The sequence below is a fragment of the Lagenorhynchus albirostris genome, chromosome 14 (assembly GCF_949774975.1).
Source record: "Lagenorhynchus albirostris chromosome 14, mLagAlb1.1, whole genome shotgun sequence".
Taxonomy (NCBI): Eukaryota; Metazoa; Chordata; class Mammalia; order Artiodactyla; family Delphinidae; genus Lagenorhynchus; species Lagenorhynchus albirostris.
The window spans coordinates 27,541,558-27,566,211 of record NC_083108.1 but is presented as its reverse complement, the minus strand read 5'-3'; the positions used below and the strand labels follow the sequence as shown (position 1 = coordinate 27,566,211).

General features: G+C 43.8%; 1 protein-coding gene across 2 annotated transcripts; it reads left to right on the top strand.

Moving 5' to 3' along the window:
• The first annotated feature begins 5,057 nt into the window (after window positions 1–5,057).
• Window positions 5,058–24,343, top strand: SLC14A1 (solute carrier family 14 member 1 (Kidd blood group)). Of its 2 annotated transcripts, XM_060170741.1 has the most exons (9): window positions 5,058–5,204; window positions 8,362–8,518; window positions 9,081–9,270; window positions 11,863–11,991; window positions 13,746–13,938; window positions 16,857–17,004; window positions 17,210–17,344; window positions 22,226–22,275; window positions 24,170–24,343. In XM_060170741.1, the coding sequence occupies exons 1-9, from the start codon at window positions 5,058–5,060 to the stop codon at window positions 24,341–24,343; spliced, it is 1,323 nt and encodes a 440-aa protein (XP_060026724.1). The 2 variants fall into 2 exon arrangements, with proteins under 2 accessions (XP_060026724.1, XP_060026725.1); XM_060170742.1 differs by lacking the exons at window positions 8,362–8,518; window positions 9,081–9,270 and having other exon boundaries at window positions 5,188–5,204.
• Window positions 24,344–24,654: the final 311 nt, after the last annotated feature.

Here is a 24,654-nt window from a genome sequence, read left to right as displayed (position 1 = left end):
TAGAGATTTACATACATAGTTACAAAACTTCATCACAACCTTACGAAGTAAGTCAACTTACCCAGCTTTACAATGAGAAATCTGAGGTCCAGAGACAGTAACATATCTCAGGTCACACAACTAGTAAGGGACAAAGCCAGGATTCAAACTCAGGTCTGCCAGGATTCAAACTCAGGTCTGCCAGGATTCAAACTCAGGTCTGCCTGACTTGGAATCCCACGTGCTTTGCATTACTTTAAGTAAACCGTATAGTACGGCTCTATCTTGTAATCAGCAACTTAAGGTGTGCCTTTACAAAGATCAGGGAAGAGGGCAGGGAGGGAGAGTGGGTGGGGAGGAAGTTGCTCTGCAAGAAGACTTAAGACTCAGTACTCAGTACACACCCTCCACCCCTGAGCAGCCCACTCAGGCCACTGAGGCAGAAGGCTGCTTGGGTACCATGTGGAGGTGGCTTTAGGCTGAGTTCTAGAGATACATGTTGATGGCTGAGCTCATTGAGTTAATTAATGAAAGACAAACAATAGGCAGAAGTTGGAAATACTGGATGATACTAGAGTACATCCAAGTACAAACCTCAGCGTTAGACTTGGGGCAAGTTATTTAAATTCTGTGAGCCTGTTTCCTCCTCTGCAAAAAGGGGATAATGGCATTCACCTCAGAGGATTTTAGTGATGGTTAAATGACTAATGCATACAAAGTGCTTAGCCCCAAAGTGCAGAGCCCAGCACATAGAGTGAATGCCCAACCATTTGTGCAATTCCAATCATTATCATTACTACCACTATTACTATTATTACCACGAGGGATTGTAGCCCATTTGCATAAGGAACTCATGGAAACACTAGTGTGATTCCTTTCATTCCTATACCAGGCCCTCAGACTATCCTCTTGTGATTCATTTTTCTCCTTCAGGGTAACCTGAGGAATTTATTTTCTCCTTATTTTACCAGGAAGAAAATGTTGAAGGGAGATTTGCCTGAACCTCAAAATTCTGGTCATAAACCTGGACCTGTGGTCTCCCTCCCAGGCCCCAGACACACATACCCTGAGCTGCAGGGGGACACTTGGAGGGAGGGAATCCCCCCCACCCCCCACCGCATGGAGCCCTGTGGTTTGGCTGGTGTCCAGGGGGTGGAGCCAGAGACTTGCTGGCCGCCTCCCTGATGAGGATTATCAGCTCGTCCAGGTGGGCGGGAGGCCCCGCTGACACCTGCACAGCTTTCTGTGTGTTTTATTGGTTTTTAAAATTCTGTGCTCATAGAAGTGAACCAGAGTTCCCGTGATTTCTGTCATCACAGAACAAGCCACAAAAATGAAATTTAAGAAAAATGGGGAAGAAAGGGATTTCTCACTTGAATTTTAGATTCCTCTGCTGTGGAGTGTTTGCCTCCTGACTTTTAAAGGCAGCAGAGTTTGTCCCGGGATTCTCACCTGGAAAGGGGGACAATTCCAGAGGAACATTTATATTTTTGTTTTCCTCCTCACTGGGGACAAGGGCAGGTTGGTTTCCAGAAAACAACTTGTGGACCCCGGTTCTCCCCCACGTTCGCACCACACTCTGCAAGGCTTTGCTGGATTCCTACACCTGTGCAGAAGCCACGTCAAGTCTGAGAGAACATTCCACCCCGGGAGCCGATACTTAGCTCCAGAGTCTACTGTGTAGCAACGTGTCTCTCAGTTTTTAGTTTGAGTGACACTTGTTGATCCTTTTCAGTTACAAATCTTCCCCAGAATATCTCAGGGTAGAGGAAACAGCACCGGGAAGACAACAATGAGCTTGAGCAGGATTGCTGCTGGACAAAGACCTGGGAACCCGCAGAAACGATGGCAAAGCTGCTGGCATCCAATCAAGAACAGAGACAGACAGACAGAAGGCACGGGACAGGGGGCCATTTGCTTGGCAGTACTTTGGCCCTGGTGCCTGAAGTGGGAGGAGAAAAAAAGCAGCACAGATACGCAGAGTGGGTTCTGAGTATCAAAGTGCTGGGTGCCTCCCCCAGCACCCTCCTCCTAAGCACCTCCCTTTTAATAGAGCCCAGCAGGGCTTTATCAGCCAGTGCCTTCTGCCCAGGAAGCCAGCTGCAGTGTGAGTACTCTCATCTCTGTTCATTTCTAACTGTTCCTTGTCGGGGGGTTGTCTTCTTAGACCTAATTTTTGCTCTTTTTCGCTTTTCTTTTTTTAATGGAGAAATATATTCAGATGATTGGAACTGAGTAAAAGCAGCAAAGACAGAGTTCTGGTATACTAGAAAGCCATTTACCCAAACCATGGGCTTCTTCCTGGACGCTTGCAAGCAGCGTCTTGGTTCATGGTTTCTACAGCAGGTGGATCAAACTACAGCATGGTTTCTTCCACCGGAGTTCGTGTGGAAGAGGGTTTCAGCAAGGAGTCCACTTGAGGTGCTAAAGGACTCAGCTCACCGACGCTCTATAGGAGTTTCAGGCTGTGTTTTTGAAATAAGTAAAATTGGAGATGTATCAATCCGACTCAAAAAAAAAAAGTGGGTACTGGGAATGGCCCTTTCCAACTATGGTTTTATGTGCTGTCGTGCTGGAGGGAGGGTGCTGGAACACCCATTGGGAGAAAGAATCAGTCCCACTACAGGCACGAATCTGGCAGCTTCTTTGCAGCTACCCTTTCTGATGTGGAATTCAGACCTCAAGGCTTCTAGGGGAGTGTGTTCTGAAGAGAGAAGTGTTTTAATCAGGAGACAGGATAGCTGACAGCAGTTTCTTTGTTTCTGATTACAGCTTTAGAGAAACCTGAGCACCTCCCACCGCTTAGAATCAAAAACTACCTAAAATAAAGATTACTGTAAGTATCAGATAAATGTCAATGCTGAAAATTCTCTTATGTATGATAGAGCATGAATCCTTATATGCTTTCTTCTATATCTATATCCAAAACTTTGTATTATTTGTAAAAGTGATACTTGAGGCATAGAAAATTAACAACTTTCAGGGCTCTCTAATTGTACAAATTTCTAATGTATGTTGACAATAGAATGAGCTGTACTTCCTGTAATAAAACAAGGAATGTAGTTGAGCTGAAATCTTGATTTTTCAGAATGATGAGTACTGCTTTGTTGTACTAGTGATCTGGGCTATGAAAAGTGCTTTCTAACTCCTGCTGTAAGCTCATCGGGTGCAGCTTCCAGAACATTCTTGGGATGTTACCTTCAGCACATAAAGGCCTTGTTGTAGATATGTCAGCGATGCAGGAGAGTGAGGCTTACTTTGAGGCACAGTGAGATGTTTGTCAGGAGAGTCACTGCTTCGGGCAAGGGCATGCGGTGAAACCAGACGTAGCAGAGCCCTTTGCTGCTGTGCAACACTCCCTCCCCAGGGTTATGTCAGGGAGGCCACGAAGACAGGCTGTGTCTAGTGTGCCACTGAGCCCTAATGCCCCTTGCATCCCAGCATTCAGAAGCTGCTCCTTCGCTGTGTGTTGACTTGAATAGAATCTTGGGGGCATCAATGTGTGTGGCTCCAGCCCGGAAGACGAAGAGCCACCAGGGCTTACCTCTTCCGTAAGGCCGACCCTGCTGAGTGGACGTGGATGGCCCCCACTCTGGACCCCAGTTTTCCCTTCTATAAAATGAAGCCTCAAATTACATGCTCTCTCAACTTTTTCTCTCTCTCTCTCGGCTCAGGAAATATCGTTGTTGAGCTCAAGGTTGTCATTCTCCAAGACGTGGTGATTTTGGTGGTGGGGAAATGTAAAAGGGGAATGTAACAGTCCTACCTGTCTCTTTCTCTCCTTTTTTTGTTTGTTTTGTTTTTGTTTTTGTTTTTTTTGCGGTACGCAGGCCTCTCACTGTTGTGGCCTCTCCCGTTGCGGAGCGCAGGCTCCGGACGCGCAGGCTCAGCGGCCATGGCTCACGGGCCCAGCCGCTCCACGGCATGTGGGATCTTCCCGGACCGGGGCACGAACCCGTGTCCCCTGCATCAGCAGGCGGACTCTCAACCACTGTGCCACCAGGGAAGCCCTCTTTCTCTCCTTTTTATTTCATTCATTCTTTCTTTTTTTTAAAGTTGTGTATGAGTGCCCTACAGTTGGGTTTCTGCATGTTGTTCTTTATCAAACAAAAATATACATAATGCAACCCACTGGTCAGGTATTTGCCAGATTGTTTAACCATGGATAAACATACACATACACAGTTTTTTCCTAAGAAATGTCAGTAATATTTTCCACGGTTGTGGATTTTTCTGAGTCACTCTAGTAGAGTGTAAATTTTCAGATTTCAAACCAAGCCAGTAGAAGAAAGTAAAAATTAAATAAAAGAGGAAGAAAAAAAATAAAGAAATACCACACATACGACTTTCCTGGGACCTCTGAAGGAAGAATACTATCCTTGGATGTGATGGAATTTTTTTTTTAATAAAAAAAAAAAGGAAACAAAAAGTTGCCACACTTGTTGAATTCAACTAAGAATTGTTTCTTATAAACAAGGCGATGTCCAATTTTTAACAATTCCTAATCAGATACAAGGAGGGGGAAAATGCCATTTAGCAGTTTCTTAGACTGGGCTTTTGCTATGCATACAAAGTGTGACTAGCATCTTATCACAGAAAATAGAACCCATACCAGGCCTTCTCCTCACATTTGTAAAGATCAAGGCTGAGGGAATTTGTGGCATTGGCTTTGACCCCCAAGATGGAGCCCTAACAGTTTGCCTGAAGTGTTTCAGAGCCTGAGCCCACCCCTCCTTTTGGAACAAGCTTCAGATCTGTCAGCTTCCTGATAGTGGAGAAACGCAGCAGAACAAAACCTATGCATAGGTCTCTGTGCAGGATGATTTGCCATATTTTTCTTTTGTTCTAAGTGAAGTAAAATGAACATTCAATGTCTGCAGTCAGCTCATCATCTCTCTTTGCTGATGGAGCTCTTGTTTATGGAGAAGTTGGCCTTCTCTGTTAATATCTCCTCTCCCCAGGAACTCTCTGGGAGAGCTCCTGCCTCTCTCTACCTTGCATTTCACACCACAGCCAGGGCACGAATCCTGCTGATTCATCTATTTTTGCCCTTTGTCATGTATGGAAAGAAAGGAAGGATGAATGGACGGTCTTTGATTGGCGCCGCTGGTGACGCCCCTCCTGGTCCTCTTTGGAGGGACCCTTTTGGAAAAAAAGCTGGTGAGGCAGCACGCAGAGGCTTCCCCTGGCTAAGCTTGGCCCTGGCCCATGGGCCACCAGAACAGGTATGCTACCTTTGTGCAGCTTCTCTCTGTGACTCTGCTGTGTCTTTTCTGAACAGAGCCTGGGAAGTGGGTCCTCATGCTCTGCTGAGCAGTGCAGCTTGGGCTGAGCCAGATGCACAGGGGTCTTGGTCAAGAAAGTCACAAGACACTCATCTGGGGTTGGATGCTGGACCTTTGTGCTGCAGAGTTTTGACAACCATGGAAAAGCTAGGAAAAAGTAGTCTGGGATTTTTAACTTATGCTCCTCCTATTTTATAAAGTTTTTTCCTTTTATTTTCTGGTCCTGTCTTTTTAGTTGAAATTTAATGACCTACTTAGATTTGAAAAGCTTGAGCATCAGTTTAAGTTCCTGCTTTATCACCTTGCATTGCCTTTCCAATTAGGATGTGTGGATTCTTAAATTTCCCTAAAGAAATGCAAACAGTCTAGCATGATAAAATTCTAGGGTGAACCACAACCTTTAAGTTACTGGTTTCTCATAACCAATTCTCATGCCTAGGTTCTGGAGCAAGTAGTCAGGGTTCCCAGGGCTCCAGAGTATTCAGGATTTCAGAATAAATGGTTCCTGGGGGGTTCGGCCACAGCAGCAACTGTCTGCTCAACTCATGAGAAGACCCCTCTCTCTAGGACATGGCAACCACACAACCTACCCCAATATGTGGATACTGGAAAGACAAAGCACAGCAAGCCTTCTATACGTTGGGCTGTGGATTCAGATAAATGATTCAATCTTTATTCAGCTTCGGGTGGCTAGGCAGGGAACTCTGGCCAGTCAGGTTCTCAGTCATATCTGGCCAGTTAGAATATCAGGTTTCATATTTGTTATCTCTAAAATCTCTGAGGTGATGATGTATTTAAAACCCTCTAAAATAAATAAATAAATGCTGGAAATTTTGAGAACATGAATTTGTTCACCCTGGAATAACCCATATACCTAATTGTTTCTGTACTTGATGGAAAATGTCCACTTTAATGTTTTCATTCGGTGCTGCCTCTGTAGGGCCAGATCTACTCAGTCACAGAAACTCAAGGCAATTTCTTGTCATTGCCTGGACTGGAGCCTGATGCCTCTCATAAGATGCATGGCTTTGAGAAAGGGGTCACTGTAGCTGAGGAAAGGGCCTTCCAAGCAATATTTTCAGTTATGATGTTTAAAGAGGGAGATAAATAAAAATAATGATAGTCATCACTTAGATTATGAAATAAAATCCAATTTTTCACAATTGCTTAATAATTCAAACAGTTTTCCTTGTTTAACTTTGGGGCCAGCTGAGTTCCATATAGACTTAGTTTTGGTTCCTGACCTCCAGCAGTTTTCAGTTTAAGAATTTCTTAATGCAAATGTTCATTGGAAGTCTCACAAATGCTGGTTTCTATCACTATTTTGCCAAGACAAAATGACCTTGGTCTAGAATGCATTGCATGAACAGCTTCTACTTTGTGGAATGGTTGGCCATTGTTCAAAAGCAGAATGGTTAGTTGGGCAATGAAATAATACAATTGAAGTGAAATTGTGACTCAATAAAAAATGTTACATTAATTTCTGTACTGGGATTAATAGAAGCCAAAACTAAAATCTGGATTGCAAAAAATAAAAATTTAAGAAGCCATAACTTTTATTATCTGTTAATAGCCATTTGTTGGCTATGGTAAATGGAACAACGATGGGACCAAAAATAGCCACGAGAACCCCTTATTCACAGCCTGGCCACAGAGAGAAGACGAGCTGGTTTAACTGCACGAGTTTGGGGTATTTCCTTGGTCATGTCTTACGTGCCTGTGGCTTCCACATTCCACACTTGTGCCTTCTGGGGTCTGATGGTTTTGGTGTTCCCCTGCTTCACACTGGCCTGGCTGTGCTCCTTGCTTCCTTGCAAACTCAAGGTAGTTTTGCCATTGTCTTTCTCCCTTTGCCTGTTTCTGGGACGACATCATTGGTATTCTTTTATATCTACCATCGGCACCATAAATCCATTTTTGTCTACAGGCTACCATATTCTGTTGATGCTGGTGCTTAGTCCTATTAACACTTATCATGAGAAGTGAAGAGTCTCATAGTGAGCACCAGTCGCGGTTATACTGTTAGTATTTCCCCGAGGCATGCTTACTGTAAGTACGCCCTGTACATTCTTATAGCATACAATTCTTTTTTTTTTTTTTTTTTTTTTGCGGTACGCGGGCCTCTCACTGCTGTGGCCTCTCCCGTTGCGGAGCACAGGTTCCGGACGCGCAGGCTCAGCGGCCATAGCTCACGGGCCCAGCCGCTCCGCGGCATGTGGGATCTTCCCGGACCAGGGCACGAACCCGCGTGCCCTGCATCGGCAGGCGGACTCTCAACCACTGCACCACCAGGGAAGCCCCATAGCATACAATTCTTAAATTGTAATTCTTTGGTTTTCAACAGCTTGGTCCGCCTCCACCTTTCCCATTTTCTACACCTTTGTGGAATATTATTTTTCCAGTCTTTAAACATTTAAATAACAAATTCCAGAAATAAAGAATATCTGAGGCAGTTGCCTGATGTGACGACATAGTCAAGCAATCTTTGACTTGGAGAGTGAGTAAGAGGCGGTTTTCTTAGGCTGTGTTAACACACACACACTGTTTTGTAAACATTTCTTCTCTTTCAAACTTTTAAAAACAAAACTCTTTTTTGTAAAATAAAAATTTAATTTAAAATGGCTGCTTGTCTTGGAAAGTAGCTGATTGGTCTGTAACCTGACATCTGGCTCCTTTCATTGGCAGCAAGAAGCTTAAGTACTTAGCTATTTCTATATCATTATCTGACTCCTTACATTGAAATTAACTATTTTTCAGTCTTTCCCACTAGACTGAGCTCTTTGAGTGTAGGATATAGGTGCTCAATAAATATTTGTTGAGCTAGAAACTGAACCTTATGAAATGAAAGACCAGAGCCTTTTTTCGTGATGGCATTGAAAACAGTGATAACAAAAGTAGTATGGGGTTTGGGTCTTGGTAATAATCTCCGTGACAACATTTCAAGAGGAAAATGGTGTTTTCTTAGTTCCATGGGATGTCATGGTCCAGATAAAGTGCCTTTAAACTCATCCTCTGTGGCTACTGTGACCAGGTCCCACACTGGCCAGTCCGAAGTGTTCTACATTAGGATGTTTATGAGCTCTGTTCTTTCCTTAAGGAGCCAGAGGAAGAGCTATCCATGGAGGACAGCCCCACTGTGGTTAAACTGGACCAGGGTGGAAATCAGGGTCCACCAGTTCGCAAGAGAAGATGCCTCCCCAAGGCACTTGGCTACATAACTGGTGATATGAAAGAATTTGCCAACTGGCTTAAAGGTATTTACGCTTCCATCCCTTGGAGCAGTGGCTTTGGGGGAAATGGTTTGCTGGTTCTTCTAGTCATATCTTTAGTTATACTCCCCTACCTTCTATCTATCTCTTTCCTCTCCCTTTTTTAACTTTTTATCTTATAACCAGCAAACTTCTTCAAATTTTTTTTAATGGAGATAGTGGTCAGGGCCGCAGTCCAGTTGATATCAGAGGAAGGCACCTGGTTCCTCCTTATAATTTCGGTACTTAAAAAGTGAAATTTTACTATTGGTAATTCATTCATTTGCCGTATGAATCTGAACCTCTAAGCATGGTAAATAAGTTCATCCGATGCTTTCTGGAACTGAGATTCTAGTAGGGGCGGTTGGATTGAGAGGAAAGAAACTGGTTGCTTTCAGGGATCTGAAGGTCACTAAGGGGAAAGGGTTCAGAGAAAAAGCTTCAAGGAATATCAAAAATTAGCTTCACCTTCATGAAAGGGGATTTTGCTCAGGGTGGGCCCTGGACTTGGGAAGGAGCCCCATTTGCCTCGCTGTTTCCTTAGCTCTGCCCATCTCATCTCTTCCAGACAAACCCCAGGCACTCCAGTTCGTCGACTGGGTCCTTCGGGGCATATCCCAAGTGGTGTTTGTCAGCAACCCCATCAGCGGAATCCTGATTCTGGTGGGACTCCTGGTCCAGAACCCCTGGTGGGCGCTCAGTGGCTGTGTGGCAACTGTGGTCTCCACCCTGACAGCCCTGTTACTCGGTCAGGACAGGTAGGCACGTCCCTCCAAGCCTCCGCTTCTTGCTTCTTAGAACACAGGAGCCAACCAGTTACTCTGGGCAACAGTGATAAAGCCCCACCCTCCCCAGGAGAAACAACCTTTATTGCACAGAATGCTTTATATGTGCCTTTAGTCAGAGGTCAGGAAATCATTTATATCCTCTTATTCGTGGTACCTGAATAAGCAGCCAGTCTGAATGATGCCAGATGCTCCTGGCACTACATGGTAACCAGAACAAAGCTATAAGTAATTCCCAGGGTAGAGTCCAAAGGGATCTGCTTTAATGATTGATCAATTATTTATCATCAGCATTTTGTTTATTTACAAAAAATGAATATGGGTTCAGGAAAAGTTTTAGTGGCTTAAAAATCCCACTAATCCCATTATATCTTATTTCCATGCTTAGCTTAGTAAATTCATTCTTCATGGACAGTGCAAAGATTAGCTCAGCTTCCAGAGAGACAAACTGACATAAATTCCAAGTAAGCAAGTTCTGACTTAAGTAATGTTAGTGTGTCTTCTGAACTATGTGTTAGGCTAAACATAGCGCGTACTTTATAAACTATCTGCCACTGAAGAACTGATGAGCTGACTCCTACCATGGGAGGAGACGGCTCCTGCCTGACCAGTTCCTTCAGGGAGGCTGCTGGTCTTCTAGGTGGCCAGGATCCATGCATCATCCCCAGTGGATGGTCATTATACAGCTAAGCTCCTGTAACACTTACTGTAAACTGCCTAAGGGGCTTCTCGGGGAGAGAGTCCGAAAATGCTCCACTTTCCCATCAGGTCCAAGGAGCCTGACTTGTTCTCTATGGAGGGTGATTTTGTACTTAGGTCAAATTCTGTTCTAATGCACATCAAGAAACAGTCTGTCCAGTTTGGAGGTGTGGTCCAGGATTGTATCATATCAAATCTTCTTCATTGTTTTGCCCCAGTAGAAGTTGACCCATTGTCCTTATCACGTATGGTTTAAAACAGGGGTCCCCAACACCCCCTGTTAGGAACTGGACCACACAGCAGGAGGTGGGTGGCAGGTTAGCAAGCAAAGCTTCGTCTGCCACTCCCCATCGCCTGAACCATCCCCCCCGCCAACCCAGTCCGTGGAAAAAGTGCCTTCCATGAAACCGGTCCCTGGTGCCAAAAACATTGGGGATCAATGGTTTAAAAGACCAGCCATATTTACATGGGTTAGTTTTCAGCTCTCTTTTACTCTCCTCGGTCCTAAAGGGCACATGAAAAAGGTAGTTCTGCTTTAAGTGAATACACATCTTCCTGTTGATGAAACTGTGGCATTCCACAACATGTAGGCATTGCAGTTAATTTTTTGTTGATCAAACTCAAGCCTTCAATCCGAAAGTCAGTTGCTGAGAGGACAAGCCTTGCATAGCTCCCCACTGCCCTCAGGTATGGCCTCAATTATCATTTCCTGGGTTAAACCAATACAAGTCGCATCACCTGCCACATATCCTGAAGGATTGTTTAAGGGAGACAAAGGGCTTTTAAGCATGGAGTCTCACCTCTAATACTCTTGCCCAGATGAATATCACCCTGCTGTTGAACTGGTGCCTCCTGCTCCAGTGACAAACAGGCCGGGAGAAGCTTTCACACCATCCTGTACTGCCCTGTAGCGTGACTCATTGCTATATCACCTCCCCCTAAGGCCCTGTGTTCAACCTCACCCACCCACTTCACCATCTGCAGACCCGTGACTCCTACAGACTTCATCCTTGAATGCTGGGTACCTTCAAGGTGCCAATTCTCAGAGCCCTGGAGGGCCTGGCTTGTCAGCCCCGGGGCTTATTCTATAGAAATCATTCCATTTCTCACCTTTGTCAGCTTCTTGTCCCCTTTCTCAGCTTCTTGTCCCCAAATATGAAATGGGAACCATTTTGGCCAGGAGTAGAAACTTACCCAGGACAACATTTAGAAGTGAGGTTAAATGCTGGGAAGCAAAAAGGACCCAAGAAATAATTAGGTGCTATATATGCACATAATTAAATGGAGTAATTTGCCAAGTAAAAGTAATTGTTTTTCTTTGCAATAACTTGGAAATGTATATCTGGAGACAACAAAATGGAAGCACAGGAAGATGAAAATATATGCTAAGTTGGAAGATCTGTGTTTATAAGATCAAAGACACCATGGAAGTAAATTTACATTTTAAGAATCTTACATCTCTCACCAAGAAAATCAGACTTAGGAAACAGTTTCACATCAAAGCTCTATTCAAGTCAGAGGTCCTAATGACTTAAAAGAAATAATAACTTTTGGAACAAAAGGGTAAAAGGAAGCAGAATAGGTTGGATTGCTGATTTCCCTTTCCTCCCCTAGATGCTGGAATTCTATCTTTAGCTATGACACCTCTATAGGGGTTGTTCTATGTGCACATTTGCATTTTATCCATGTATATTTTACTTTTTCATGCTTTTATTAGTATTTGGCTTCTACAGACTTTGCAATAAAATCCTAAATATAATCTCATTTTCAAATGTAAATATTATCTGGAAGTTACAAGTGTCATTTATGTGCACGTCCAGCCAACATCCTCCTGGAAGCTGTCCAAGCTGTGCCTTTTGCCCACAGGTCCGCCATTGCAGCAGGGCTCCAGGGCTACAATGCCACCCTGGTGGGAATCCTCATGGCTGTTTTTTCAGACAAGGGAAACTATTTCTGGTGGCTATTATTCCCTGTATCTGCTATGTCCATGACTTGGTAAGTTGTACCTGGTTTTCGAAATGCCTTTTTGAAAAATGTATAGGGGGAGAAGGCAATGGGGGAAGTTATTATTTAGGGAGTATAGAGTTTCTGTTTTGCAAAATGAAAAATGTTCCGTGAATGGATGACGGTAATAGTTGTACAACAATGTGAATGTACTTAATGCCGCTAAACTGAATGCTTTAAAATGGTTTAAATGGTAAATTTTATGTTATGTATATAACACAATCTTTAGAAAAATATATTTTTAAATTTAGATTCAGGATATGTCTATTGGAAACATTCAAATACACCGATGCATGTGGCCTCCACACACACCTCACAGCCAACCCCCCACAAGATTCTGATGTAATTGGTCTGGGGTGTTTCCAGGGCATTGGGAGTTTGAAGGCTCCCAGGAGGGTCTAAAGTACAACCAAAGTTGAGAACCACTCCCCGCATCAGTGGTCCTTAAACATGCACACTATCGGCCTCACCTGCAAGGCCTGTTAAAACACAGACTGCTGCTCCCTCCCCCAGCCTTCCTGATTCAGTCCATCTGGGGCAGGGCCTCAGAATCTGCATCTCTAACAACTTCCCAGATGATGCTGTTGTGGCTGATCCAGGGACCTCACTGAGAACCCCTGTGCCTGTATGAACTCCCCTTACCACCTGCCCCTGTCCCCTTCAAAATAGTTCTTTACTGAATTCGATTCCTTTTTTAACACTAAATCCTTCAAACTAGTTTCTATGTTGACACTGTCTTAAATACTTTTTTTCTTTTTTGAAAACAAACATTTCCTTCTTACCATGGTATATTCAGAATATAAAATATTAGTATCCACACAAATGATACGTGTAGCCCACTATGGACAGCGTGCCCACCCTGGCTGCAGCACAGATGTGTGGAGGAGAAACTGCCGGCACGGCCAACCTGCTCAGGGGGGACTTCCCACCTATTCTGAAGATAAGGCTCAAGGGCAAGAGGCATCACCTGCACATGGTCACTCACCCTCTCCCCCAATTCCGGAAACCTGGGATTCTGACCTTAAAGTGATGGCTCCTTGATTGGATCAACAAGTGAGGGGAAAAAATGGGCCCAGAGACCATCTAATGCAATCTCCCAGTTTACAGATGAGGGAACTGAAAGTACCTCCCTGCCCTCGGCCACACAGTTCAACTGCTCAAGGACTTAGACCTCTGCCCTCCTGAGTTTAAGATCTCTTTCCTCCAGTCCACACCACCTGCATCCTTCCTGGGACCATTGTTTTTCTTTTTCAAGACTAAATATACTAAGACTCGTGGAGATGGTATACAAGTTCAAGATCAAGTTTGCCTCTGGTGGGGAGGGAGGTGCATATGATCAAGTAGGTTACAGAAGGGGCTTTAACTGTTTAGGCAATATTCTTTTCAGATGTCTTAAATACTTCAAAAATATTTTTAAAACCTAGATTTATAACTCACTGTGAGAAAACCCAGAGCATAATTTGCCACAAGCCAAATAAGCTGAGAGTTTATTTTTGACTGTATGTAAGAATTATTCTATGACAGGATTTATTCCAGGTGTGCTTGGGTTTGGGTTTGTTTTTATTTTTGTTTTTTTTTTCTGTGAAAAGTTTGGCAACACACTTTAGGGACATATTTGCCAATGAAACAAAGCCCCTCCATAGTATAGAGATTCAGTTTGTCAACCTGGCTTCCATTCCAGGGTATTGGGAGTTTGGAAGGCTTCACATGCATATTCTTCCATTCTGTTCTGTTGTTGTTTTTAGTCCAGTTTTCTCAAGTGCGTTGAACTCCGTGTTCTGCAAATGGGACCTCCCTGTCTTCACTCTGCCCTTCAACATGGCGTTGTCAATGTACCTTTCTGCCACGGGACATTACAATCCATTTTTCCCAAGCAAGTTGTTCATACCTGTAACCTCAGTTCCCAATGTCACCTGGTCTGACCTCAGTGCCCTGCAGGTAAGATACACTATCTTCTTACACCCCCACCCCCCCAACCCCTCCCCCCACCCCCACCCCCACCCCCACCACTGGCTCTGGAAGACACCCCGTGTCCTCCTGGTTAATTATTCATGGGCATCAGAAGCTTATAGAGACTCAGCACTGGGGGGACCTTGCCACCTTCCTCTTTTTTTTTAAGAATTTTTTTTAAAATACGTATTTGGCTGTGCCAGGTCTTAGTTGCCACACGTGGGATATTCGTTGCCGCATGCGGCATCTAGTTCCCTTACCAGGGATCAAACCCAGGCCGCCTGCACTGGGAGAGCAGAGTCTTAACCACTGGACCACCAGGAAGTCCTTTAACGCCTTCCTCTTGCCATCTAAATGCTTATTTGTTCTACTCCAAAGCTTTGGGCTCTAAGGGATTTTTTAAATGACTATTTGGTCAAAGCTAATTTTTCTTCCTCTTTTCCTAAAATCTGCAGTGCTAACTCCAGAATATATCTCCACTGAAATTTAGACACTCTATTTCAAACTTGGCCCTTATTTGTGGGGTATGATGGAGGCCAGCCCTTGAGGCAGGGGCCTCCAGCCTGGTGTTAAGCGTCCCTGACCTACCTCCTCCAATCAAAAGAACTGGCTGCTTACTGTTAGATCCTGTTGCAGAAGCTCTCTATTCTGCTTTTTCTTATGGTGGATCTCATAGAATATGTACAGTAATTCAGATTTCTCAGGCTTTGGAGGCATAAGAATCACTGTTTTTTAAATACTAATACAAGCTCCATCTCGACTCCCTAAATCATAATCATTGGGGTGGACCCTAGGAACCTGTATTAACAAGCTCCCCAAATAATAGTGACGTGGGCCAGAGTTTGAGAACCACTATCCTAGGATGTATGCTGTGTATTTCATTACAGTTGTGCATAGAGAGAGCACTATTTTTAAAAGCCTGGTTAACCCAAATCAAATTCCAACTCTTTGTATTGGTGTTTATTTAATAAATCTGTTTAAGGTTTCTTGATCATTTAAAAAAAGAAAACACTTGAAATCAGAAGAAAACCAACCTTACCTTTTTTAGGGTGCAAGAGACTGATTTTTCTGCTATCAGGTTATAAAATACCTTTTGCTGTCCTCTTTGCTGAGCAGTCAAAACATGTGAGGAGTTCAAGTAGCCTTTTCTTTAGCTTCTTGCCCAGAAAATGAATGGGAGCATTTGGAAATAACTCAGAAGGAAAATTAAAAATTTATCAGAACTGCCCATGAAAAAATAGCATTAGTTTAACTATCTAAAACTGCCCTGTCTAATACAGTAGCTATTTTAATTTAAATGTAAAGTTAATTAACATTAAATAAAATTTAAAATTTAGTTCTTTAGCCTCACTAGCCACATTTCAGGTGCTCAATAACTGCACGTATTGGACAGCACAGATACAGAATATTCCATCACCACAGAAAGTGCTAGTGGACAGTGCTGACATGGGGAAGGGGAGTCTTGTCCTTCTCCTCACTCTGAACTACCTCTCCAACATCAGCATACTTATTTCCCATCTCATCAACTCCCCATTTCCCTGGGGAGGGATACCTCAGGGATAGTTCTGCTGTCCAGTTCTGTGATAAAAGACCACACAGTCTGCTGTGTCAAGTTCCCTGGTCTAGAAGAAACAGGAAATGATCCTGTGTAGACGTGAAGATCCAGCATGGGCTGGAAGAATTTACGCCCATCTTAGGTTAGAATCAAACTCACAGTATGATCCTGTGCCCTGGGCAAGGACCAGACTAGCATCAGAAACCAGCATTGGATCCAGCCTAATTCATGGAAGGAGCGGACACTTCCTTGTGCCAAAGCTGGCCTCCTTGCATCAGAGTCACTGCCTCCCAAAGGTCCTTGCCAAAAGGTGGAAGGAGTGAGATGGGAGGTAGGGAGGATCCCTTTCAGTGATAGCCTTGGTCAAAACAGAACTAATACAATTAATTATGCCTATCCTAGCCCTACCAGAAGTGTTGTTATAAGGAATTATCATTTGTTAGCTTGAATCAAACCCTGTACCTTGTTCCTAGGAACTGCCACTCTGTGACCATATTACCTGAGTTCAGAACTCAGCCAGAAAGCTAGAATTGTGATATTTACATGGATTTTTGTGTTCTGAGGACTGGCAGTTGTTGATAACTGGAATAAGCTAAGGATATCTTGGTTTAAATTTAATACAAGCTCTCTAAAAATGTATATATAATGAAAAATAAAAAGAATTTTTAATTAAAAAATTTTAATAAAAACTAATAAAAAACATAAAAAGTAAATAAATAAATATAAATTTTAAAAAATAAAGTAAAATTAATTAACTAATACATGTTCTCATTAACAACAGAAGTGTAAATATGGTCCTGACTCATGAACCTGCCAATAATTGCTTCGGAGTTGTGGATAAGATAACCCGACTTTGGGTCTCTGGCCTTAGCACTAATAACTAAATTACGTGGGAGTAATAATACTTCTATTGACCATAGAGATGCATTGATTTATTGGCCTCAGATCTGATAGAGAGTTGAAAGCAATAGAAGTGTGAGCTGTGGTCCCTGCCATCCTCACTGGGAGGCATGGCCGATCCTCACAGGATCAGTGAGGAGCAGTGACACAGCACTGGGAGCTTATCAGTGACCAAAGCCAGGTGACAGTGCAAGCAGTAGAGCCAGTGAGTGAAGGGTCTGGGAAAGGCATGCTCAGCACGCAGCAGGGAAGTGCTGGTGTATCTCTGGGAATAAAGCAGAAGAATGACTGAGATTTTTCCATAGAGAGAGAGAATTTTAAAAATTAGTAGCACTGATCTTGAAAGATAAGATACGCTAAATCTAAAATGACATCGCATTGTGTTTGTGGGTGCCCTATGAGTTTCTGTACAGTAGTTTTAATGACCGCATTTTCTAAATTGTTTCTGCAGTTACTGAAGTCCCTGCCTGTGGGTGTTGGTCAGATATATGGCTGTGATAATCCGTGGACAGGGGGCATCTTCCTAGGCGCCATCTTCCTCTCCTCCCCACTCATGTGCCTACATGCTGCGATCGGGTCGTTGCTGGGGATGGCAGCAGGTGAGTGTAAGACTTGTTACCAGATACTGAGCGCCTCCTCTGCTCCATCCATTGTCTCAGGCATCTTCTATACCCCAAACCTTTCTTGAAGGTCTGCTTCCAAGGGACCAGTGGGAGTTCTCGGATAACTTTCCCACCCCAAGACTCCTTCCAGAGCATCCTGCATTTAGTCCGAAGTTCTGACTCCTCCTGTCTTGCCTAATAGGACTCAGTCTTTCAGCTCCATTTGAGAACATCTACGTTGGACTCTGGGGTTTCAACAGCTCTCTAACCTGCATTGCAATTGGAGGAATGTTCATGGCACTCACCTGGCAAACCCACCTCCTGGCTCTTGCCTGCGGTGAGTATCCTGTGCATCTGGGACATGGTTGCTTATGATTATGGGATCAACATCAAGAACAAACAGTCAGAAAGGACTGTGTGAGAAACTAGAGCAGGAGTTCTAGTTTGAGCCCCCTGCTATCTGCTGAGGATGGGACCAGGGCAACTGGCCTCCCCTCTCTGGGAGGGTTTGGGTCTGCTCTGTCTACCTCATTACTCATTTTGAAGATGAGAGAACCATTTTACAATATGTGTATGTTGAGGGATAGAAACTTAACTTGTCCTATGTTCTTCATACTAATTGTTTGACCCAAGAAACTAAAAGGAAACAAGCTAAGTATAGAGTCGGTTCTCCTGGTGAATCAGGTGGTATTAAAGGGCCCTTAGAGAATCACCTTAATCCAGCTGTTCTCAAAAATGGAGCAAACATCAGAATCACCTGGAAGCCTTGTTAAAACCCAGATTGCTGGGTCTCACCCCCAGTCCCTGACTCATTGTTAGAGGTAGGGGGAGGAGTTTGCATTTTTAACAAGGTGCCGGGTGGTGCTGATGCTGTAGCTCTGGGGACCACATTTTGAGAACTGCTATATTAATCCTTTCTAACCTCTGTTTTCTAGCCAGACTCAGCCTATGGGAGCTAGAAAGGGTTCTGGAGATCTCCACTCCAACCTTCTCATTTTACTGTTGGGGTTCTACATAAGGGCAGAGAGAGAAAGTGACACACGGAAAGGCATCCATTAGGGGTAAATATAAGTCCAGAATCCACATTTGCTAACAACTTCCAGAGTTACGCCCACTACACTACTCTCCTTCCCTTTAGTACCATTCAGGCACTTAGGTGAAAACAGACCTCAAGTGCTTTGGATATGAAAAGCTACCATGGATTTCTCTGGCCATTGGAAGGGGAGCTTATTCACTTATAACTTCTGGCATCCCTAATTCAACACAAATAAAAGTGTGTAAGATAATGTGCTAGAATGAAGGAAATGACACTTCCTTGGGGACAAAGTGATGGAGGGATATTGGAACATGCAGAAACTTTTGTAATCTCATGGAAACATTTGTCTAGAGTCATTTTATCACCAGATTAATCAATCCAGCCATTATTAAAGTGGTGGGCTACATGTCAGGCAGGATTTAGAGTGAGTTCCTGCATTGGGCAGGACATGGGATGGAACCAAAGATTTCTAAGGCCTAATCCAATTTTGATTGTCTGATGCTCTAGGAAGATTAACAAAACTCGGGTTGCTGTGGTGTTGCCATTCACATGTCATTTTGTCAATTTCTTTATAGTTACATAACTATTTCACCTAATAGTCTTGTCAAAATTTTTGCTCATTTTTCCATACTTGTTTAAAGCTTAGGGCAAAGGAGAAGGGTAGAAACAGATTATGTGGCCTCCTGAGCCCACCTGGGTTAGACTCTTTATTCTGAGGTTGGTTTGAGGTTTCAAACCTTTATTTTTTTCTGTATTGGCAGTAGCAGCAAATATGTATTAAACACTCATGGTACAACCTAGACAGTACTAGGAAGAGCTAGAGGTTCAGAAGCTTTAGATCCCAGATGGTTTTCTGTACAGAAAACAGAAGCCAGGTGAGTAAGAGAGAGAAGCCCACAGAGACCACAAGATGCAGAGCTAGGAAACACCTACAGTGCAGAGTGAGTCCCTGGGGGAACATTATAGTTCAGAATCACCAAAAAGCACCTCCTAGAAAGGGTGGCTTTTCTGTAAGTCCTAAAAAGTAAGAGGAGGAATTCCAGTTGGTAGAAAGCATGGTCTGGGCCAGCATAGGGAAAGTCTGAGCACATCCTTAAAGATAAGCAGAAACTGTCTTGGTCATGGGTGTTGTTGATAAGGTCTGTGAAGGTCTCTTCACAGACTATGGGAAAGGAAAAGCCAAAGATGTTTACAGATGTGTGTTTCCCAAAGCTGTGATATCATCATTATTTTCTTTCTATACTTCTATAGTTGTACAGGCCTATTCTACCAAACAAAACAAACAAAAATTCAATCAATACAGAAGAGTATAAAGCAGAGAATGAAAACACTCCATCCTACTCCCTAGACAGAACTTTCTTGCCTCCTTCTTATAAGGACCCTGTGATCACATTGGGTCAACCTGGCTAATCCAGGATAAACCTCCATCTCAAGATCTTTAACTTAATCACAACTGCCAAGTCCCTTTTGCCACGTAAGGTAACATATTCACAAGTTCTGGGAATCAGGACATGGACGTCTTTGGGGGCCTTTATTCTGCCTATCACATCTCCCTTCCTTTGGATAGATCAGATTTTCATTATTAGTAGAGCATACTGGTTAAGTCAGTATATTGAACTAGTTAAGAGCCCAGACCCTCCCTGATGCCCAAATCCCAGCTCTGCCTATTTTAATTTCAAGAGATGCCAAATGCAGCCCACAAAAGCCGTACCAATTTCCCCTGCCACTGACAGTATATGAGAGTGCCTGTTTCACCCACACTGGGTACTGTCTTTTTCATGTTTGGACATAAAGTTTTTTTTTTTTTTTTTCTTTTTTGCAGTACATGGGCCTCTCACTGATGTGGCCTCCTCTGCCGCAGAGCACAGGCTCTGGACACGCAGGCTCGGCGGCCATGGCTCACGGGCCCAGCCGCTCCGCGGCATGTGGGATCCTCCCAGACCGGGGCACGAACCCGCGTCCCCTGCATTGGCAGGCAGACTCTCAACCGCTGCGCCACCAGGGAAGCCCGGACATAAAGTTTTGAGAGAGACCTCTAGTCCCTCCTAAAAAGCAAATCTCACTGTAAAATCGCACAGCAAGTTTATGCTTGCCCATATCCCCCCGATACTGCCAAACAAAAGATAAACCTTGTCAGCCAAGGTAAATAAATAACAGGCATTTATCACAGAGGTGCTCTTTTATTAGCTCCTATGGCTCTATCGGAAAGAGGACTTCGGAGTCACTGATAGAGCCTGGTAAAGCTGCCTTCCCTGTGTCCCTAAGCCAGAAACTGCATGGCCAGGGAACTCCTCAATTTTGTTATTTTATCAGTGCAAACTGTAAACACATTTTGTATCTCTCCTTACAGTTGGGTTATCATAGTAGGACTCACACATGGTGGTCTGTGGGGAGGGACGTTGTCTATGAAGAACTAGGATCCAGTCCTCCCTTCCACACTCAAGGGCCTTTTCTCTCCCTCAGCTACTCAGAACGCTGTCAGGGTCATCACCTCCAAACCATGGTGTACAGAACTTCACCTCTAATATAAAGCTTTCCCAGCCCAACCCAGCTAGTCTTAAGTGATGGGCAGCAACTGTTAGACAATCTGATACTCTTACTATAGAAAGAAAAGCAACAGGGAATTGAAAGAGCATTACAATATGAGACTCGAGCACCAAAAATACGTTAATAGGTATTAAGCTATTGCACTTCTAGGAGAGAAATAAGGTCTCACGTGCTCAAGGGGGTGTCATAGAAAAGCTGGTACTCAGGAGAGAAGGGACAGAGTGTCCCCTCTACTTAGCCAATGGCCAGTGAATATTTCTTGAATGAGTGAATGAATGAATGAACTAAATGGGGGGAAAAGAGAAAATCTTCTAACCCTTCTCCTCAGAGCAGTACTTCCAACCCATGGTGACAGAGATGAGTTTATAGCTACTGTTTGTGAAAATATATGATTTCATTTGAGATTCATTACCTCCCTGTAAAAAACCTCTTCAAGTTGCCTTTTTACAGATGATGAAACTAGATTCCTAGTTCAGTGATTTGTTGCACAGCAAACAAAATTGCAGAACTGGGATTTGAAGCCCAGATCATTTCCAAAGATGAGCCTTTCCCATTAGCATGAGACAATTCAGATGTGAAAGAATTAGGTATACTGTTGAACAAAAACTATCAGGATAAAAATATAAAATATTGATAAAAAGATGGAAGTCTATAGTAAAGTAAAGGAGGATCATAAGGTCCCTCCCACCACCGCTGCCCAACTCCCCAGAGTAGCAGATGTGATTTCTCAATGGACTTGAGGATCAGATGATGAGTGTGTCTAACACTGAGTGTTGCTGGCCCAAGTGACCATGTGGCCATTGTAAGAAGGTTATTCTTCAGGCCGCCTCTGTGAAACCTAAGGGCTTCCACGAGCCCCCTTGGGGCCAGGAATTGAGTTAGCTAGTTGAGATCTTTGATTTTGTTGTTTTACGTTGAAAGTCATACATATAACTCAAATTACCTACTCTAATTTGTGCTCAAAGTAAATAAAAACAGGATGTTAATTAATTCATTGACCTGTATGCCAACCTTAATGGTATTTGGGAAAATGTTATTATGGGGAGGAATCCCAGGTCTGTGTTCAGTTTCTGCCAATTTCTGAGTTACTACATATATATATATATACACTATGATTTTTTGGAACTGTGTATTCTAACCATTGATTTGAGAATCCCAGATGCCATGAGATTGTATGCTGTCTCAAGGAACATAAATTTAATTTTAATTATTATGCTTGGATAAAATAATGGGGAAGTTTATTTGCCATGGAAGGCCTTTTCCTTAAGTGTTATCAATAATAGCAACAAAATAGTACCACAGAAAAGCTACCTTTATTGAGTACTTACTGTGTGCTAAGCCCAAGCATTATCTTCTTCACACTCACACCAACCCGTGAGAGAGAGATTCCTATTACTTCCTTGTACAGGTGAGGAAATGGGACTCTGAGAGGCGGCACCGAGCTCGTACAGGGTGGAGTCTGGATTTGAACCCAGAGCCGCTGACTCTAAGCTCATACTTGTAACCAGGATGCTGGGCTCGCTGGCGAAACGCACAAGTTTACATTCCAGGCATTTATACCTAAAGGCAGTCTTTCCTGTAATGAAAAGTGCACCTACCAAGCATTCTTCTTTCCTTTTTTTTTTTTTTTTGTAGCCCTGTTCACTGCCTACGTTGGAGCCAGCATGTCCAACCTGATGGCTGTGGTGAGTTTGCTTTAATCTCATTTTCTCATCAGTGTGATCGATCAGTTTTCAACGATATGGAAGCCCTCCTGAAGTCCACTTTCGTGGCATCCCGGGGCAGAATCCATGACAGATAGCCACTACTTTCCATCTGCCAGACCCACCTGTCCTCACTTACCCTCCAGCATCACAGTAAACCTTAGTCCAAACTACAATCACCAGGCTTGCTAAAAATATCAGATTGTTTGATTTAAAGGAGTGAAATTTAGGGTGTATAATATATTACCAAGTTCATACTTTAACTCTGAGTGTCAAGAAGTTGACTTTAGAATATCTTTCACTTAAACAGAAAACTGGGACTATGTATTAGTTGATAAATCAGAAAAGGGAGGAAAAGGATAGTTGGTTAAAGACCCAGATTTTTTTTTAATTAAGCCAACAGTTTTTCATACCCCTTATATTTTTTTAATCCCCAGTCAGTCATCAGTAAGACTTTTTTAGACCCATGTCCTGGCTGAATTTTTTTTTTTTTTTTTTTTTTGGCTGCATTGGGTCTTCATTGCTGTGTGCGGGCTTTCTCTAGTTGCAGCATGCAGGCTTCTCATTGTGGTGGCTTCTCTTGTTGCAGAGCACGGGGTCTAGGTGCACAGGCTTCAGTAGTTGTGGCTCATGGGCTCTAGAGCACAGGCTCAATAGTTATGGTGCACCGGCTTAGTTGCTCCACAGCATGTGGAATCTTCCTGGACCAGGACTCAAACCTGTGTCCCCTGCACTGGCAGATGGAAGTCCCTGGCTGAATTATTTAGTAGCCAAAATGGTTGCCCATTAAGAGCCTGCTGCTACTCTCTCCTTCCTTTGACTTTGTCCTTCCCCTCCCCTGAGGAGCCCAGTATCCCCAGAGTATTCTGGGGTCCCCCACCTCTCAGTGCCCTTCCTCACTGACCACTGCAGATGATGCAGGGCCGGTTCATGATAACTCTATCCATGTAGATGTGGTCATGGCTGCCACTGGGTTAGGACAGCATCTAGCCCTCTCAACAGCAGCTTCGAGAGCTTACCTGGGAGGGTCCTTCTGGAGACATAGTATCTTTATGGTGGAATGTCAAAGCCCTGTTACAGGCATGATGGGATGGCTTAGAGCTTGTGGGGCCCTTCACATCCCAACAAAGGTTCACAGACCTTGGCCTGTGGGCCAGAATTGGACAGGCTGCGAAACAGAGTCAGCTAGGGAGATTTTGAAAAATGCAGATCCTCAGACCCTGTCCCTTGGCATTTCTGGTAGAGTAGATCTTGTATGATGCCTAGGCATCTGTGTTTTTTTAAACTCTTCCAGATGTGATATGACGTCAGGTTTGTGTATCATCATACCCTGGGGGTCCATGTTTAAGGCCAAACCTAACCAAGTACATGGTGTGTGCTCAGAATTGTGTGAGTTGCCATGGACGCACAGAAGGAAGAGCTACCATCAAGGAGCTTACAGTCTTTTTGAGAGATGGAACAAAAAGAAGTAGAGCAAGTAGAGTCCAAGACCTAGTCTGGGTAGAGGTCAAGGGGCGAGAGGGCTGAACTAATCAAAAATGGCTCTGTGGACCTGATGAGTGGTCAGGAGCCATTGGTGGTTGGCGAAGTGTCATCTCTGGGAGCAAGGTGTCATGTTTGCTCATCCAGTGTAGGAAGTCTGACTGCATGAGAGGGAGGGAAAGACATACATCAACACTAAGGAATGCATGCTGACATTTCAGCTGCAGAATGCCCTGAGATCTTAGACTCAGTCTCCACAGGGACAAGCAGAGTCCAGAGCAGTGCCCCCAGCAAGTCATCCCCTGAGCTGAATGACAGTGGAGTGAAGCATGGTTCCTTTGAGATCCTCCGACAGGATCTCAAAGGAATGTGTGACTTGTCTCTTTTGCTCCAGGTCGGATTGCCATCTTGTACCTGGCCCTTCTGTTTGGCGACACTACTGTTCCTCCTGCTGACCACGAAAAACCCCAACATCTATAAGATGCCCCTCAGTAAAGTCACTTATCCTGAAGAAAACCGCATCTTCTACCTACAAGCCAAGAAAAGGCTGGTTGAAAGCCCTTTGTGAATGCAGCCCCCATCCACAGCCATGGTCACAAGTCATTTCTGACTAACTACCCCAGTTGACTTCGAGGGTCTCAAAACTGTTGTTTTTACTACTAACAAATTTCATACTAAGCCATCGGTGATCTGTTCTTTTTCCCATTTTGTGTTTTTCTTTCAGACTCCAAAACATGCCCAAACAAGTGACAAGACACATCAAGGTGATGTGCTCTGGCTATGGAATTTTAAACCCCAGTGGGGCATAGGCACAGAGACTGTACTGTATTTACAAAGTCAGAATGGTCCACCAGAAGAGGAAGGAAGACCAAAGCTAAT

Coding starts and splice junctions, on each gene's coding strand:
- SLC14A1 (XM_060170741.1), top strand. CDS start 5,058: ATGAATGGACGGTCTTTGATTGGCGCCGCTGGTGACGCCCCTCCTGGT. Junction 13,939..16,856: donor CTGACCTCAGTGCCCTGCAG/GTAAGATACACT, acceptor TTGTTTCTGCAG/TTACTGAAGTCCCTGCCTGT. Junction 17,345..22,225: donor CCTCCTGGCTCTTGCCTGCG/GTGAGTATCCTG, acceptor TTTTTTTTGTAG/CCCTGTTCACTGCCTACGTT.